Source organism: Microtus pennsylvanicus, chromosome 14, assembly GCF_037038515.1.
Source record: "Microtus pennsylvanicus isolate mMicPen1 chromosome 14, mMicPen1.hap1, whole genome shotgun sequence".
In the NCBI taxonomy this organism is placed as follows: domain Eukaryota; kingdom Metazoa; phylum Chordata; class Mammalia; order Rodentia; family Cricetidae; genus Microtus; species Microtus pennsylvanicus.
The window spans coordinates 41,444,583-41,464,467 of record NC_134592.1 but is presented as its reverse complement, the minus strand read 5'-3'; the positions used below and the strand labels follow the sequence as shown (position 1 = coordinate 41,464,467).

Genomic DNA, 19,885 nt, shown 5'->3' with positions numbered 1-19,885 from the left:
CCGATTTTGAAGTAAGAGAATTAACAGCAGCTCTGTTGACTCAGAGCAGCACCTTGTTTGGCGCTAGACAGAGGAAAAGTAAGCTTGAGAAGGGTTTAAGAGTGAGGCAAAGCATTGCTGCTCAAAGGAGAGGCAGTGCGCTTGCACTAGGAAAGGGTGCAAGTGGCTCCAGAAAGGAAGAAGCATGTGTGAAGACAGAGTTTGTCATCTCAGGACAGAAACAGAAGGGAGGCCAAGCTAGGGCCTTCTACCTACCTGTAGCATAAGATGGGTTTTTGGTTTGTTTGTTTTTTTTCCCCCTGTAATCCATTTAGCATTAGTACTTTTAATAAAATATACTAAAAGTAAATTGCTTGGAAAATGAAACTTCAAAATAATACATAAGATAGAAGCCAAGGGCTGGAGAGATGGCTCAGCCATAGAGAGCACAAACTGCTCCTCCAACGGCCCCAAGCTTCCTTCACAGCACCCATGTCAGTCAACTCCAGCTCCAGGGAGATCTGGCTCGTTTGCTTTCTATGGGCACCTGGCCTCATGTGCACGCAACCACACACACACACACACACACACACACACACACTTTTAAAATAATAAAAAATAATAGCATATCTTAAAATAGAAACCCAAATCTTATCAGACTCCAGCAACTATGTAATCATTGGCTAAGAGTTGTGAAAGTCCCTGCATTGCTCTCTCTTCCCCCTCATCTCACCGCTGGCCAGAAGTGGTGTGCAGACAAGTCAAGGGGTCACACTTTGAGTAACAACATTCTATGATAAGGACAACCCATGACAGGACAAAGGGCTCATGGGAGGCGGTGTGTGGTGTTCTTCAAGGTCACCGAGAGCAGACTAAAGAACCTTGGGGATAAAGACAAGGTCAGAGGTGCCGGCATGACTGGCGATAGGGGACCACAGACTCCAAAGCCTTTCAGGAGCTGCTTGCAGTCCCAGACATTTGAGAGAGGAGGTCAGAACCGTATCCAGAAAAGCGTGAGTAGGGTGAGGCAGATGGGACGTGGTGGGGCTAAAGAGAGGCATGGTGGTTCAGTGAAGACACTGGCTGTGAAGTATTGATGTCCAGAGTGGGCAGGTTTGAGAATGTATTCAAAGCCTTAAGAGATTGCTTGGGTGCTGTCCCAGTCTTAGGCCATCAACAAAGGAGGGGACCCTAACAAACAATGCATCTTGACCCTGGGTCCACTGGCCCAAAAGAGTTCTAGTCTGCCAGCTCTCCAGCACTTCCCACACCCTTCCAAGCCAGCCTCACCTGGCGTCTTAGATTAAACAAGTCTAGGTGACTAGAGAGGAGAGTTCATTCAGATGAACAGCCATTGATTGGGGTCTACACGTGTAAAACATCATCAGGCACCAAAGGGAGCCCCCAATGAGAAAGACAGACATGAGAGAGAGAAAGGAGGCATTCTCATTGGGAAGTTCACAAAAATCTCATGAGAACAGCTTAAGATGGAATTTTGCAATTCCTGCCCTCTGCCTGGCCCTCCTCAGAGCCCAGGCCCTCTTTGGCTTTCCCTGGGAAAGACACACAAACATTAGTGATGTGAAAACACACAATTAAAATATTAACAGGTTTAGGCATCCCTGAGTGTCTAAGCAGCAAAGACTGGGGGACTATGGCAAAACTGGTAGCCTTTGAAGGGCCTGGGGTTCGTTCCTGCATTGACTCTGTCCGGCTGGTATCTGCTGTTCGGTTTATATCCTAAATCTATTCGGCAAAGAGAGCAGAAGATAACGGTTGGGTGTTGGAGGCCAGCTTGGTTTGATTCCATTGTAGTGTTCAAACATAAGTGTCCTGAAATGAACTCCTTGGCAAGCGTGTGGTTAAATTTTTGGAGAATATTATTTTTATAGAGTGGAAATAAGGTTCTGCAGTCTCAGTGGTTTGGGGATAGCAGCAGAAGTCAGTGATGTCTCTCCTTGTCCTCCAGCAGCTTACTTTGCCTAAAAGGACAGGTTGCCTGGTGGTACCTAACTGGTATCCAGCAGTTCAGGGTGAGCTAAGTGCTTTCTGGGCACTACACCAACCTGAATGGAGACTTTAATTCCTTTCTTAAGGCTTCACAATTCTGTCTCAGTCCTCGTGTGGACGGCAGGTATTGTGGCTGGCTGAGGGGGTTTAACCATTTCTGGAAATATGCTGACAGTGGGCCTTTGTCTCCCTAATACACTGGAAACAAAAACAAAACACAACCTTCTTCTGAAAACAAAGCATCCATCCAGAGCCCAAGAATGTCCTGCATCAACAGTCCTAAGCCTTCTGCACTCAACTGAAGAAGTCTTTCATCCCAGATGATGAGCCAGAGATCGGCTGCTCAGAGATCACTGCCAAGGTCAAGTCCTCTGGCCTTGGCTAAGAACTTACTGCACGTGGCAGGAACTTGGGAGACACCTGCAGAAGCAGGGCATAGTGAGCTACTGATTATCTGTGCGGACAGACAGACAGACAGAGTACTCGGTGAGCAGTTCCAGGCTGCAGGAAGAGTGTGATGGTGGGGTGGGCGGGCTGTTCCCAAGCCGTGCATTTTCTCTGCATTAAGAATGATGCCTTTGAGTGGGTGTCCTCATCATGGGGTCAAGACTCTGATGGGGATACACACTGAGCTAATGGGAGCTCACCGACTTCAGCCTGACAGCAGGGGAATCAGCATAGGACCAAACTAGGCCCTCTGAATATGGATGACAGTTGTTTGGCTGGAACCACTAGCAATGGGACCAGGATTTATCTCTAGTGCCTGAACTGGCGTTTTGGAACCCATTCTCTTTGGAGGAATACCATGCTCAGCCTAGATATAATGGAGAAAGACTTGGTCCTACCTCAAAGCAACTGCTAGACTTTGTTGACTTCCCATGGGAAGCCTTACCCTCTCTGAGGAGTGGATGGAGGGTAGGAGAAGGGGGAGGGAGTGGGAACTGGGATTGGTATGTAAAATGAAAAGAGATAGGTTTTTTTAATTTATTAAAAAAAGGAATAATGCCTTTAAGTGTGAGTCATTCAGAAGTCTTGCTAGAGGAGATAGGTTTGGAGTTTATAGGAAAACAAAAACTTGGGTCTGTGAGAGAAAATAAGCTGAGAGTCGCTGGGGTCACAGTGAGCTGAGGTCTAACAAGGGGAGTCATGGAATGTGTTAGCGGAGCTGTGGTTTGGGATGCACACATGAATCATGTGAGGAGTCTGTAACTGCCCTTATAGCACCTCTGTGTATAATACACAACCCATGTCTGGATAATGGGGCAAGGCTCTGTTCTTTAGACTGTAGAATCAGAGCCTCTTCGATACGTCCATTAATATGGGGCTTTAAGTTACAATCACTTCATTCTTCTGGCAGAATCTTGTCTCATTTCCCCCCAAACCCTACAACTTACAACTGTGAAGTCTTTCCCTTGTCCTGTTTGTGGTACAGGATTCCTTCGTTAGTCAGATACAACATGGTCACCTTGGACACTGGTTCCCAGGAAATGTAAAATATTTCTCTGACTGAGAAATAATTACAAGAATGGACAAATGGGATTCCATGAAGTTAAAAGCTTCGGCACAGAAAGAAATTGTCAACAGAATAAGGAAACAGCTTATAAAATGAGAGATAACCTTTGCCCACTATAACTGGACAAGCAATTTCATGGAGAACTCCCAAAATATTAAGCACCCCAAACCTTCCCATCATTCAGTCAATGAATGGACTAATGAATTGAATGAGATGTAGCTCCACGGATACCTGGACTCAATCCCCAGACTGCATAAAGTAGAGGCTTCAGTGTCGTTCTCAGCTACATATTTTGTGTTTGAGGCTAGCCTGGGTTACATGAGACCCTGAGGGAAGGAAGGAGGGAAGGGAAGGGAAGGAGAGAGAAGGGCAGGGGAAGAGAGGGGAAGGAAAGGGAGAAAAATATTACTTGAAAAACACTTTAGTGGCAGAAAGAATATCCAAATTAACAAAATCAGAAATGAAAAGGGGGACATGGAGGAAATCCAGAGAATCATCAGGTCATATTTCAAAAGCCTGTACTTCACAAAATTAGAAAACTTAAGGAAATGGACAACTTTCTGGAAAAATATCACTTACCAAAATTAAATCAAGACCAGATAAGCAAATTAAACAGACCTATAACTGCTGAAGAAATAGAAACAGTCATCAAAAGTCTCGCAACCATAAAAGCCCAGGACCAGATGGTTTCAGCTTAGAATCCTACAAGATTTTCAAAGAAGAACTAATACAATACTCCTCAAATTGTTCCACACAATAGAAACAGAAGGAACATTGACAAACTTTTTTATGAGGCTACAATTACCCTAATACCCAAACCACAGAAAGACATTACTAAGAAAGAGAATTACAGACCAATCTCACTCATGAACATTGATGCAAAATACTAAATGAAAAACTGGCAAATTGAAAACAAGAACACATCAGAACCATCATCTACCATCATCAAGTCGACTTAACTCCAGAGATGCAGGGATAATTCAACATATGAAAATCTGTCAATGTAATCCACCATATAAACAAACTGAAAAAATAAAAACTACATGATCATCTCATTGGATGCCAAAAAAGTGTTTAACAAAATACAACATCCCTTCATGATAAAGATCTTGGAGAGAGCATGGATATGAGGAACTTACCTAAACATAATAAAGGCAATATACAGCAAGCCAACAGCCAACATCAAACTAAATGGCAAGAAATCAGGAACAAGACAAGGCTGTCCACTCTCTCCATATCTATTCAATATAGTTCTTGAGGGCCTAGCCAGAGCAATAAAACAACAAAAGGAGATCAAGGGGCTACAAATTGGAAAAGAAGAAGTCAAACTCTCACTATTTGCTGATGATATGAGCGTTTACATAAGCGACCCCAAAAAATCTACCAAGGAACTTCCACAACTAATAAACACTTTCAGTAATGTAGCAGGATATAATATTAACTAAAAAAAATCAGTAGCCCTCCTGTACACAGATGATAAATGGGCTGAGAAGGAAATCAGAGAAAGATCACCCTTCACAACAGCCACAAATAGCATAAAATATCTCTGAGTAACTCTAACCAAACAAGTGGAAGACATGTATGACAAAAACTTTAAATCTTTAAAGAAAGAAATTGAAGAAGACACCAGAAAGTGGAAAGATCTCCCATGCTCTTGGGTAGGTAGAGTTAACATAGTAAAAATGGCAATCTTAGCTGGGCAGTGGTGGTGCACTCCTTTAATCCCAGCACTCAGAAGGCAGAGGCAGGTGGATCTCTGTGAGTTTGAGACCAACCTGGTCTACAAGAGCTAGTTCCAGGACAGGCTCCAAAGCTACAGAGAAACCCTGTCTCGAAAAAAAAATGGCCATCTTACCAAAAGCAATCTACAGATTTAATGCATGCTCATCAAAATCCCAGCAAAATTCTTCAAAGACCTTGAAAGAATGGTACTTAACTTCATATGGAAAAGCAAAAAACCCAGGCTAGCCAAAAAAATCTTGTATAATAAAAGAATTTTTGGAGGCATCACAATCCATGATTTCAAACTCTACTACAGAGCTACAGTACTGAAAACAGCCTGGTACTGGCATAAAAACAGATAGGAGGACCAATAGAATTGAATTGAAGACCCAGATATTAATCTACACACCTTTGAGCCCCTAATTTTTGACAAAGAAGCAAAAATATTAAATGGAAAAAACATATTTAAGAAATGGTGCTGGCATAACTGAATAACAACATGTAGAAGAATAAAAATAGATCCATATCTATCACCGTGCAGAAAACTCAAGTACAACTGAATTAAAGACCTCAACATAAAGTCAGCCACACTGACTCTCATAGAAGAGAAAGTGGGAAGTACACTTGAATACATTGGCACAGAAGACCACTTCCTAAATATAACTCCAGCAGCACAGACACTGAGAGAAACAATTAATAAATAGGACTTCCTGAAACTGAAAAGCTGGAAAGCAAAGGACATGGTCAATAAGACAAAATGACAGCCTACAGAATGGGAAAAGATCGTCACCAACCCCACATCTGACAAAGGTCTGATCTCCAAAATATACAAAGAACTCAAGAAATTTGTTATCAAAAGAACAAACTCTCAACACAGGAATCTAAAATGGCTGAAAGAAATGCCCCAAATCCTTAGTCATCAGAGAAATGCAAATCAAAACTATTCTGAGATGCCATGTTAAACCTGTTAGAATGGCCAAGATCAAAAACACTGATGACAACTTATGCTGGAGAGGTTGTGGGGTAAAGGGAACACTCCTGCATTGCTGGTGGGAATGCAATCTAATACAGCCCCTTTGGATGTCAGTGTCACAATTTCTCGGAAAATTAGGAAACAACCTTCCTCAAGACCCAGTAATACCACTTTTGGGTATATATCCAAAAGATGCGCAATCGTGCCACAAGGACTTGTGCTCAAATATGTTCATAGCAGCATTGTTTGCCATAGTCAGAACCTGGAAACAACCTAAATGCCTCTCAACCAAAGAATGGATAAGGAAAATGTGGTACATTTACACAATGGAGTACTACACAGCAGAAAAAAATGACATCTTGAAATTTGCAGACAAATGGAGTGAGATAACCCAGACCCAAAAGGAGAATTATCATATGTACTCACTCATAAGTAGTTTTTAAACATAAAACAAAGAAAACCAGCCTACAAATTACAATCCCAGAGAACCTAGACCACAATGAGAAGTCCAAGAGAGACATACATAGACCTAATCTACATGGGAAGTAAAAAGAGACAAGATCTCCTGAGTAAATTGGGAGCATTGGGACCTTGGGAGAGGGTTGAAGGGGAGGGGAGCAGAGAAAAATGTAGCGCTCAATAAAAATCAATAAACAGAAAAACAAGAACAGTTTAGCATTTTTAGTCATCAAGGAAATGCCAAAATACCACCACACTGAGCTGATTCCATATACCGCAGTTGGAGCAGCTATCATTAAGAAAAGAAATGAGAACAGATGTTGGTGAGGGTATGGAGGAAGATGAGCCTCTGCTGGCAGGAGAATAAACTGGTCCAGCCACTATGGAAATCAGCGTGGAACTGTTTCAACTGGACTAAAAGCGGAACAACATGTGATCCTGCTGTGCCACTCCTGGTAAACGGCTGAAGGGAGCTAAGTCAGTATGTGATTCACGTCGCCTAGACAGTCATGGAAAGACGAGCAGTGGCAGAAAAGGTGGTGCGTCCACACAAGAGAGCTTTATTCAGCTGGGATGGGGAAAGAAATGGTGTCGTTTACAGAAAAGGAGGTGAAACTGATAACGAACACGTTACACTAAATAAGCCCGATTCAGAAAAACATATATCATGGTTTCTTTCATGTGAAGAATCTAGGTTTAAATATGAATATTAATATGTGAAATATAAAAGGGATTATTGGTGAGAGGGAGGGGCCTGGGAGGAAGAGGGGAACAAAGGAATGAATAGAAGAAAGAGAAAATGCCACATTTTCTCTCACATGTGGAGTCCAGACATCGCCACATGTACGTGTGTATGATATATGTATGTGTGATATGGAGGCAAAAAGGAGGACTGTTTAGGGGAAGAGCAGAACCACTGGGAAGGAAGAGGACAGAGGGAGTGATATGAGCAAGACAAAAGATTTGAGTATAAAAATATAATGAAGTCCGCTGTGTCATGCACTGCAGTCGGTAGTGAGAAGAACCAAAAATTATTACACACATGTATGAAGCGATCAAAGAATAAATATCAACGTTCTGTTGAACCTTCTATTTGTGAAGAGATGTAACTTTCCTGAGTAGTGTACATGGGGACCAATAGTGTCCCTGGAGAGGTTCCTTGATGATACCCTGGGTTGGTGGCTGTTTAGACTACAATCTGTTAGAGCTTTGCAGCCTTGGGACTGTAATAGAGAGACTGAAGTACTGAGGAAACTGACCAAACTCATCCAGCCGTTATTACTGTGCGAAGATTACTCGAGCGTGCAGACAGGAAAGACGTTAGTCCTTTCTCAAAAGGCCTCTCTGCCCACTGCTGTTGCTGAGAGGCAGGCAGTGGGACTCTGAACTAAAACTAAGACCTAAGCTAAAAAGTGAAACTTCCTGGTCTCTGATTGCTTCATGCTTCTAAGGTTTGGGAAACTGTGACAACTCAAATGCAGGCATTCACTGCATTTTTTTTTTATTAAGAACTTTGACAGAACTGGACATTTTCTTTGACTAGTGTCAGGTATTTAAAGAATAAACAGCTAACCGGCTCTTTTGGGAAAACTGGGCTCTTTGCAAAACCAAGTGCTGGAAAAAGAGTGACTCAGAAACTGTTAGCAAAGTTTCCCAGAGGGAATTTCTTGGGAAAATTCAATGTCTTCTATCCATTTTGCTTTGCTAGGAGACCACCATTAGCTAGTGTCCTAAGTGTGTGTCCCTCCTCCCCACTTCCCCGCCTCTCTCTCCTGTGTGTCCTTACTCTAGAGATGATCTAAAAAAATATAGAGAAACTCCAAGGTGACCTTGGAGTCTATAATCCACTTAGAGTAATTGAGAGTTTTTATTTTTAGGCAAAACACAGAGGACAAAGGAATAGTGAGCATAATCCAGAATTAAACAGTGAAGTGTTTAACTCCCAGGACCTGGGAATGGTCTCCTCTTGCATGTCTCAGACTTCTGTTTAGATGGCTCAGGCTTATTGGGATAACAGGTAACCAGAAGGAAGAGGCCTGCCGAAGTTGCCTAAGTGTGGTTGTTGGAAGGATGCCTTCCCCCCCTCCCCCCACCATGTTTTCCTATACTAGTTTCCAATGCTAATGCTGGCAAAGTGTTATGTTTAGCCCATTGCCAAAAGCATTCAGTATCTCCCCTCCAGAGGCTGGACCTGGAGGCTCTCCCCACTTCCTGTAGGACACATACCCCTTATTGCACCATATAAGGCAACAGAACTAGACAGAAAATGGCTGTCCTTTCTCTGCTTGCTTTTTCCAAGCCAAAGAGAAGTTCTAGCACTGGCCAGGAAAGCACATGGCTATCTCCCATCAACTGAACATCTTTAGAGGACCAGTGTTGGTGCTGACGAGGTCTGTTGGGGCTGTCTTGTAAGACAAGCTCTGTGTGTCTGTCAGAAGGAGACAGGTCAAGATAGCACCTGACCCATCACGTATTTATTTTTTAAAATAAATTTTGTTGTGTGTATTTGATACTAAACAGCAGGATGCAATAGGATGCTTATAGACAATGGGATGCTTACCATGGAGCATAGTAACATACATGAACAGGAAGCTAACTTTTCTTTTTTAACAAGAGCAGCTAATCTCTAGTTCTTGAGCAACATTCCACCCAATCTTAAAAACATTTTTATGAGTTGTAGATCTCATATGTACCTATCCAGGTTCTTTCATCCACAGTCCAGTTATGTGGCTCTTTCCAGTCAGCAGGAAAGTCAAAGCCCCTGCCCCTTTGATAATAACAGTAATACTGCTGGTTATGCTAGCCTCTACTCTTAGAGCCCTCCAACGTTTATAGCTTTTGTTAGGCCTGAGATGTAGTTCAGTTGGTAAAGGGTTTGCTGCACAAGCATGTGAGCCTGAGTTCAGTTCCTCCAACCCCCACAGAAACAGCCAGATGTGTTGTTGTGGCACGTGCCTGTGATAGTAGTTCTGGGGGTGTGGGGGGAGAGGGGTGTAAGGAGGTGCCGGTGGGAGACCTTGTCTCAAGAAAACCAAGTAGAGTGCTCCTGAGAAGTTATACTTGAGGTTGACACCTGACTGGCCTTCACACACATGTCCACCAAGGCAACAGGGACTCCACACACACATACACACAAAATTGGGTTTTGGTTATGTTTCAATATGGAGAGTTTAAGTCCTAGGGCCCTGTGCATACTAGTAAGTCCTCTGCCACCAAGCTGCATCCCCTGATCCTCCTTCTACTTTTTATTTGGAGACAGGGTCTCACTAAGTTGCCTAGCTGTCCTTGAACTCACTCTGTAGACCAGACAAGCCTTAAAAACTTGTGATCCTCCTGTTTGTCTCCCAAGAAGCTGCGCCACCATGCCCAACTGCTGAATTCACTCTACAGATCCTTTTCTCAGTATGGGTACCGTGTTTCCAGCTAACCTGCCCCTAGCCATCCCTGCTCTAAAGGCTCTCTGATTGTGGTTAGGAGCTTCTTGATAAATAGCGAACCTAGTTCTGATTCTGTATCCCTGGAAATCATTCTTCCTGTTCTCTTCATGTACTTGCCCTGAAAGCAGCCAGACAGGTAGATGGTTGTCCACACCGTCCTCTCCCTAGACTCCCAGAATCCCTCCAGCCCCATGTCTTTCAAGCTGTTTGAACTCTTGTCTTTTGGGAAATTCACTGTATGAATTTTTTCTTTGTTGAGTTTCTGTGGCCAGGAAGTACAGCCACACAAACATGGTTTTCTGCACATCAGCCGTACTTGGTTTTCCGTACTAGGAGAGCCCAAGGAATGGAGTTTGTAAGCCCTTCATCTTCTCTGAACTAGCAAGCCCACATGCAGAATTGGTTCCATTCTCCTGTGTCCTTAGAGCTAGGCCCAGCAGCCAGGAGGCCCCTTGCCACCCATGGCCAAACACTTCCCAGCATCTGCCTGAGCCCCCCGACCCATCACCCTGCTCCACGCCAGGCTTGTCTACAAATTAAACACACTACCAGGTGTCATGTAAGAGGCATCTTGGCAAGGAGAGTCAAGAAGGAGGTTTTCTTGGCAAGCACAAAATACAAGTACTGTAAAGAGCTACTAAATAAATTTGTGTTGGTTTAGCCAGGGAATTTCAGTCTTGCGGGACTTTGGGGTGGTGGAGGGAAGTGGAAGGCTGAAAACATTTTGTAAGTCTCAACTGTCAGCCTGATGACTCTTTATTTGCCCTTCCTAAGAAAAATCTGTGACTACAGACATTTGTAAAGTCGTGGCCTCTTGTTTTAATGATTGCTTTTTCCTACTGTGAGACAAGGTGCGGGCAGGGGGGCTGGAAACCCCTCCAACCTTTGATCAAGTTTAAGTTGGTTCTTTGTGTACATAGCATAAAGGCGGCAACACACTGCCTGCCTATCAGGGAAGCCGGCTTCTTATGGCTGGATGGAGACCAACACTGGGTCTGCAGGAATTCATTTCTGAGTCACTGGCCCCGTTTAAAAGAGGGTATAGAAACCCAGCTCACACAGAAGCCACTGTCATCATTTCCCATCCCGTGTAGCTGTTGGAAGGAGGTGGGAAGGGGCAGGAGGAAACCAGGGCTGGGTGAAAATGTCTGACGTCATTCACTGGAGGCGGGGCTTGGCACTCCTAATGGTGCGAGTTCACATAGCAGGTTCTCGCTGTCAGTAGATATTCCCATAGATAGCTCCTAAAAGCATCAGGACCTGGTGAATGGTCAGGAATATTGATCTCGAGGGGCCTCCTCTTCACGCTTTATTTGGTTCAGGTTGCAGGGATACACTGTGAAGCTATTGGAAATAAAATCAACCCCCGTGATGACTGTGTGTACTGTGGACACTAGGTAGCATCAGTGGTCAAGGAGGGAGTCTATGACGACAGGTCAGGATCCTAAGAACCACAAAACTGCGGCCCTCTAAGGAAATAACATTTAAAATAAACATGCCTTTGCAGTCTCTTCCCAATGAGACCCTTAGCAAGCCTGCCAGTGGTCAGTTTTCCTTTAGTCTTGTTTTAGAAATCATGGCCCTAAATAGCACAGAAGTGAGAGAAAGCGATGAAGGCCAGGACGTACTAGACAACAAGGCCCTGAAAGATTTTACTGTACTTAGAAGTAGACTAAAGGGAAGCAAACATCCCTGCGCATACAGGAAGGGGGTTCTAATCTTTCTCTTGTATCGCCCCTTTCCTACCATGTCCGCTCTTCCTTTCTACAACGCCCACAATCATAGCGTAATTAGGAGCTTGTTGGAAGTGCAATTTTATATCACACTTACATCAGGCTGTGACTATTTCACAGAACCCAGACACCACGAATGAGGTGTGCAAAGATCTGACTACATGAAAATACAACAGTTACTGTACACAAGACTTACAAAACAAACTAGACAATAGTATTTGCCACCCACATAACCAAATTATTGCTATCCACAATATGTAAAGAACGTCTTCACATAATCCAAAAGAAAAACAGCTCAAGTTTCCAAATGGATAAACTATAGATAAGCAAGAAAAATGACCGTCATTAAATATTAAACTTCTTTATTTTGACATGTTTCTGTATGAAAATAATATTTTAAATACTCAATGTGTAAGTGATGTCTTTAGCACCACAGTTTCAAGGAGCAAAAATAAAGTAAAATTTGAACAATTGAAATGTCTATAGAGAAGAGTCGTTTCCCACTATGGTTTCTCTGAGGAACAAATTATGCAAGCCTGTCATGGAGAATGAGACGGGCCCACAGCTTGCGTAAATCCCTCCCAGACATTTACCGAATGAGAAAAACAGATCACTTCATGGTACCGTGTGAGAAAGCCTGAGAAGAAAAAGGCTATAAAAATATAAAACCATCGTCCTTCCCCCATATTTTTTTTCAGAAATAGAAAATTTGAAAATCAGAAAAATAAAAAATATTTTCAAAAGGCATAGAAATCCTATTTCAAGTATTTCTCTGCATTCTTAATCTTATAAAATATTGGTTATCTTCACAAAATTCTGTAATAAAAATATATTATTATTTAGCCAGTCCACTATTAGTAGACAGTAAGTTAGCTAGTTTCCAAGTAGTGTTATTAAACATGATGAAGTAACAAACATGTTTGTAAAATAAAATATGTCTGTTTGTGGTGCAAAGAGCAACACCACCGCGCAGGGAGACTGCAAGCCGAGCTGGAGACCTACAGGAGCCTGTGAGTGTAGATTTGAAAATCTTTTTGTTGCTTTGTGTTAGTCATTTTTGGTTTTGAGGTTTTATTTCGATTTTTTGTTATTGTCTTTTGAGGCTGGCCTCAAGCTCCAGGCATTCTTCCTTCTGCAGCATTCCAAGAGAGAATTATAGACGTGTGCCGTCATGACTGGTGGCATCTTAGCGGACTCTAAACAGCCCCCCTAGAGGCAGAGCATTGGGCCCCACTCCCCAACCTCATGCTAGCTGTCACCCGTCACTCGTGATCTCGGGTGGAAAGAGAGCATCTGGCTCCACTGAGGACACACTCCTTAGCTTTCCTAGGTCCTCTGACTTCATCCCTCTCTCAGGTAAGTGAGTTCATCCCCTCAAAGAGCCACAGACGCTTTCCCCCAGCTGTTAGCCAGTAACCATTTCTGCTTTGGGGTCTAAAAAAAACAACCATTTCCAACACAGTTGCTGTGAGTCAGTATGTGCTGCCATCTCTCCGCAATAACTCCTCCCTCTCCACAGAAAAACCCACTTCTCATCGACACACACAGCTGTGCACAGTCGACGCCGCTCTCTGAACCTGCTCCCCCAGCCCTAATCCACGCCACCATTAGTTTCCCTTCCTTTCAACTCTCCAGTCCCTTCCTTACTCGTCTCTTTAGGTTTCCTTTCGTCCTCCCTAATCACGTTTGAGATGGTCATCACAGATTGAGATTGTAAAATCACCAACCCTGTACCACCCGTGTTCTGCTTTGGGCTTTGAGTGGCTTCTTCTCTTACTCTTGGGTAAAGATTCAATGCCTCTCTGCACCCTACCTCATCTGGCTCCTGGGATCTCACGATTCCTTCATGCCCAGTCCCCTTCCCAAGATTCCAGGCCCACTAGTCTGTCTTGTTGGATTGTAACAAGTAACCCGGCAGGCAATTCCTAGAGTTCTCCCCACCCTCGCGCCCACGCTTTTCTCTCCTCTCTTTGTTCATAACCTTCACCCTCAGCCCCTGTTGCTTTCCTCCACTTTCACACTTCGTGTTTCTTTTCAGCTCACTCATTGCCGTTCTAATTAGAATCTTAGCTGCTGCTTATCTGATTGTCTGTCTGTCTCTGTCTCTCTGTCTCTGTCTCTCTCTCTTCTCTCTCTCTCTCTCTCTCTCTCTCTCTCTCTCTCTCTCTCTCTCTCTCTCTGTCTCTGTCTCTCTCTCTCTCTTTCTCTCTCTCTCTCTCTCTCTCCAGATCTGAAGACAGCGGTGCTCTTTGCTTGCTGTTGGATTCGGAGCCCCTTGCATAGTGCTTGGCTCCTGGACAATGCTCAGAGAGTGGGTGGGTGGGTGGGTGGGTGGGTAGGTGGGTGAAGGGAGGGCCATCTGATTGTGGATGGCACATGATATGCTATCTCCCATCCAATGCAGACCAAAATCCTCTTTTACTATTTCAGTGATGTTTCAAAATGCACTCACCAAGTTAACACAATAATCTTGCTTTAAAAAAATTTTCAAATCTAAAGTCAGACACTGAAAACTCAGCCAACCCTAACCGACTTTCTTTTGAAATTAAGATAATAACCCAAATCCACGCTCTTGGCAAACACCAGCTGTTAACACCAGCACGCCAGCCTCTGTGCCTCAGAAGAGGGTAGCGGGTCATCTTCTGCATATTGAACAGTGGGGAGATATTGCTATGCACCCTCAAGCTTGGATGGCCTGAAACCCACTGCACTCTTTCCTTCTGCACAAGCCAAAACGGCAGAAGGCTGTCTACAGAATGTTAATGGCACAGTTTACACTGGTGTGAATAAAATAACCACTTTGTCAATCAGGATGATGATCAATTCTCTCAGATGGTTCTTTATTACTGCAAGTGATGTCTTCTCAGGAACAGGGTCCTAAGAGGGGGCCAGTGGCCCCATTACATAGAAGGGAGCAGTCTCGAGTTCCAATCCTGCCTTTTTCCCTGGCTAGCTGGAGGATCATGGGGAAAAGCCTACTTCAAAGGGATGCTTTGAGGATAAAATAAGTTAGCACATATAAAACGCATAGCATTTGATGGGCATGTATTTGTTACTTATTATAGTGCTGTTAATTCTGATTATTCACAAAAACATTTTTCAGGCCCACAGATCTCTATTTCTCTTTCTCTCTCTCTCTCAAACACACACACACGAGCAACAAAAACATAGAATGTTGGTGGACAATTCACTATCAATTATTTTAAGATAACTGCACTCAGTGTTTTATTTTATTAAATAATCATCATGTTGATTCAAATAATAGAGTACAGACGAGTTGAATTCGTGTATTGGATTTGCTACATGATAATCAAGAAAGAGATGGGTCAGCAGGGAGTGAGACGATGCACAAACGGGACAAGACAGGGCCTGCAGCGAGGAGCTGCAGCTGGTGCAGTGTGAGGCTGGAGCTATAGTATAGTATCTACCCCTGTGCTTCTGTCTGCTGGTGCAGTGTGGGGCTGTGCTTCCACCTGTATTTGACAATTTCATCAACAAATAGAAAAAGCCCATTGCAATAGTGAATATAGACTGACTGTGAATAGCCTCCCAGGTTCATTCTTATTCAGGGGCCGGTTTCCCCCACACTTCCTTTATTTCTTTTGGAGGGACAACTGAGTCTAGGGAACTGAGCAAGAACTCAACGCCATTCTGTTTCAGTTCTCTGGGGGATAGCTCAGGGTGGAAACAAAATAAATCCAATTTCTGAATCTTCTTTGTCCTCAGCCGCTTGGGAATTCTCTCTGAAACTACTGTGGGCATTTTAAGTAACCCTGCTTACCCGGCAAGAACAATGTACCTTTCAGGCAAGTTGAGAGGATAAAATAACTCTGCCTCCCTGCCTTTGCATGCCAGACAAAAGCTTCAGCTATTAAATACCAGTGCTCAGTGAGCTAATGACTGGTGAGCTGGCATTGTGTTTGGCATCCTAGGATCTCAGCCTCTGCCCTGTGTGAACTTGTAATCTTCATCGTGTAGCTGTGTTAAGTTTGGCTGTTGTGTTATGTGTTGGCATCTGGTGCCAAGGAAGCTCCAAAGCCAAAAACTGACCTCTGCAGTTTGCTGGTTCAAGTCAGAAGCCCTGGAGTCATGTTGTTTGCATTTGGTCCTCACTCCAATAAAAGTATGGTTGATTCCCAGTGTGGAAGCTGACCACTGCTGGTCATGGCTCAGTAGCCCTAGGGTTGGTCGACTGCCCTTTTAATGTTCAACTCTTCCTTCTGGATGCAAGCCAGCCGAGGGACAATGGCTCTGCTGGGCCCTCCTGGCCCTGAGATTCTCCTTCCAGATCAATTTCCTTTCTCCAGTTTCAGTCAGAAGAGGGATTTGAACTTTCGTTTCAGGTTTCTCGTTTTCCCTCTAGATTTTGTCTCCAGGTGTGTGACACATGGCCACGCAGCTCACTTACTTCAAAACAAGGGTCTCAGTGAGTTTTGTGCGATGGCTCTCCCCTCCCCCTTCAAGAATCAGCCAGGCTCTGAATTGTTCGGAGCTGCCCGTGTTAGGCATCTGGAATCCATCCATTTCCCTCTGTGGCACCTGCTGCTGGACTGAACTAAACCCAGAAAAGAGTGAGGCTTGGGTCTTGCTAAGGGAGGAGAGGGTGTGTGACAGAGCCTTCTAGAAGTCAGCTCAGGGTTGCCACCTTAAAAGTCTGAACTGAGTGGTCTAAAGACAGAGTTGGCATTAGTATGTCTGTCTAGGATAGCAAGACAGACTTCAGAGTGTCCACTTCATGAGCTGTTTGAGCTCAGGGCAGAGCGGATTTTATCTTATGCTATTGAACCATCTTTGAATCCCAATGTGAGGTGACTGTTTTTGCATTATTAGATAGCGCCTGGTATAAAGACCCACTACAGCTTTTTCCTCAGGACTCACGCAGTTCTGAAAATGCCTAAAATTAGACTGAACTGTCTGGTTCAAGCTGTGTAACCTGCCTCTGTGGCCTTGGGCATCTTATGACCGGAATGAGTCACATCAGGTGTGTCGCCCCAAAGTTGTCCCACAGAGGGCTGGCAAACTGATGAGAGAGCACTTTTCTGTCCTTAGCCTATCCTACTGCCCATGACAGCTGCTGAGTAATAAAGCAACGAAGCCTCCTCCTACCTGGGACGTTAGTCACACGCCATCTTGAGCAACCAGCTCGGCTGTAAAAGACCGTTGTGGGTCTCTGTCGGTACTTGTTGCTCTTGCCCAAGATCCTTTTCGAGACTTCAGCAGGCATAACGGCTTCAGGGAAGCTCAGAAACCCAATAACCTTGTTTGGAAATGTAAGTGAGAGTGTTCGGAGCTCAGGCCCACACAGGCCTGCATGGCTGGGCTGGTACGTGGTGTGGACAAGGCCAACCTTGCAGGCCCAGTCCCTGTAGTCTTGCCGTCTCCTGTACCTACATCCTTTCTGATCTCTCCTCAGCCAGGGGGTGCTTCCCAAGAATTTTGTGGTTGCTCTCACAGGAGCCAGGTGACAGGTGTTAAAGGGACCTCCTGTGTCAAAAGCCACTGTGGACAGCTGGGAGAGGCCATGTGCCTGGCAATGACCCCCTCCTCATGTGACAAAACTATATCATCTTCATGCCCCATGCCCACAGTGCTCCTGTGAGTCCAGTATATAGTCAGACTATTGTCCTCATGTTTTGGGCACTGGGTAGAGAGTGGGCAGAGAGGAGATGACAGCCATAACCACAGTCACTGAAAGCAGTGGCTTCTGTGGAAGGGAGATTTCTGTGTGGAATGGGGTGGCACTGGCTAAGAGGCAGAGGAAACTTGCCTTGCCAAGGTGGGCACACAGGTATTCAGCTGACCTGGGTCTTATGTCCCTGACCCTAGAGACAGCTGTCAAGAACAGGGGAGCAGAAGAAAGTTCTGAGCCAAGAAAGCTCTGCTGGGTTCTTCGCAAAGCATTCTGGGAAAATGGGGCGTCATTTTCATTCCTGGGCATTTTCCATTGACCACTGTTGTAAGACGTACCAGCTAGGTTGTGCCAGCTCACAGGAAACCACAGCTGGTATGCCAGCTCCGTCTTCCCCGCCCTTCTGAGCCACAACATGACCCAAGTTGGACAAAGACCAACTGTTTCCCTTAGATCTCACAATCCAGTGGCCTTTTCTCAGATCAGGGATTGCGAAACAGACCCATGAGGACCCTGACCAACAAACTATGAGTGTAAGACTCTAGAGAGCCATCAGCCCCACATACTGTAGATACTACAGCTCCCAAACCAAGTGGCCCAAAGCTAGAGTAGTTGTACTAGTTGACAATTAGCTGCCCATCTCCAGCTATAGGAAATCTCCAGGTCGGCCAGCATCCGTACTGGATACGCGGCCTTCTTCCCACGTCCCAAAGACAGGCCTGCGGATTACCTCTGAGCACATCGTTCCTTTAAAAAGCGAAGGATAGACATCTCCCCATGCTCTCTGCTCTGCTTGGGTGGCCGGAACCCGCGATGGTCAGCAGGACTCCTTCCCAGCCAGTGCTAGTTGAGGCCTTCCTTGGTAATGGTGCCCAGACTGTGGCTAGTGATTGACAGCTGGATGCTAGAACCTGTACCAGGAGAAGCTGTGTTAGAACACTATTGCCTTTGACCTGCTGATAACTGTTGTCAGGCTGTAGATGGGAGGCGTGCCTGCCTACACTGAAGGGTGTTTTGGTTTGGTTTTTACCATACAATCCACTTCCCTGCAGTAGCTTCTTCTCTAAGAGATTGGGAGAGGGCAGAAAGGGCCTTTATCTGAGATCCCCACTGTCTGGGCCTTCTGTGACCTGGTGTGTACTCACAGAGTCAGCGGGGTGGGGAGTGTCCTGCTGTTTCCTGGGTCACCTTATCTGATTGCTGATTGCACTTCACAAAGCCTCTGCTTCCTCTGCCCTCCCTCCACCTCCCATCCCCACCCTACCCCCCACTGGCTTCTCAATCCCACCACCTGGTTAAGGTGTCAGCCTTCCCCTAGACATTCCAATGGCTGCTAGCTGATTTCTTCCGGTTCTGCAGGGTACCTGCTTCCCCCTAACTAGGCTGCTGCTTGTCTTCGTAGTAGTAACTAAGTAGCAAGAGCGACTTCCAGGACAGGTACCAAAGCTACACAGAGATCACTGTCTAGAGAAAAAAGTGACTGTTTCATGAATGATCACTGGGTGAACACTGATGGGCAGAAATGGGTCCTGATGTAGAAGGTGCGGTGCTGGCAGGCGGATCTTTTAGGGTTACTGAGTACCTGGCAAACCTAGAATATCACAGTCTGCCTTAAGTACCTATGTGGTTATCCCATTCATGTGGACTCATCTTCTAGGGCCCCTGTGGCATATTCTGAGAACTGGTGTACATTTTCCTTTTAAATCCCAACAACACAAAGCAGTTTGTTCAGCAATGTTTTAGGATGTCCAGAAAGCTCATGTAGCCGCTGTGCTCTGGCTGCCTTATCTCATGCTGTTCTTGATGTCTTTCAGGGACTTGAAACTGGACAATGTGCTATTGGACCACGAAGGTCACTGTAAGCTGGCCGACTTTGGGATGTGCAAGGAGGGGATTTGCAATGGAGTCACCACAGCCACCTTCTGTGGCACACCCGACTATATTGCTCCAGAGGTAAGTGCACCTGCCTGGTGTGTCTTTTGAAATCTGAGCTCTGGGAGTAAGGAAGCTAACGCCTCTGCTCTCACTGAATGAACGGTCATTGAAAATGTCCACAATTAGTCTAAATCAGGGTTTAAAACATTCTATTTTTTTTGATTGACTCTTTCATGGCTATTTATTTTGCTCTTTAATCTCTACCCAGTGATTCAATTCTAGTCCCTGTAGCAAATCTAAAGGAAAGGAGTTATGTCTCTTCCCTACAGAGGAATGAACCTAGTGTTCTTCCCTCCCCCCCCCCCATTAGATACTTCCAAGCCATTCCTGTTTTGAATATGTATCCGTCATTGTCTAGCAAGTCAAACATTCTGGACCACTTAGAAGAGAAGGCGCCTAAGCTCTTGGTCTCTAGCAATGAATGAAACATGCACACCAGCACAAGAGACTCGCTTTTTCGTTTTGCTATCACCTCCTAATCCCTAGTCATGGAGA

General features: G+C 44.8%; 1 protein-coding gene across 1 annotated transcript in view; it reads left to right on the top strand.

Annotated features, from left to right (window-relative positions):
* Positions 1-19,885, top strand: part of Prkch (protein kinase C eta) — a 204,377-nt gene that overhangs the window by 162,458 nt on the left and 22,034 nt on the right. The window contains exon 11 of the mRNA XM_075947467.1: positions 19,270-19,408. Within this exon, the coding sequence (XP_075803582.1) occupies positions 19,270-19,408 (139 nt within the window). The remainder of the gene's footprint in view (positions 1-19,269; positions 19,409-19,885) is intronic.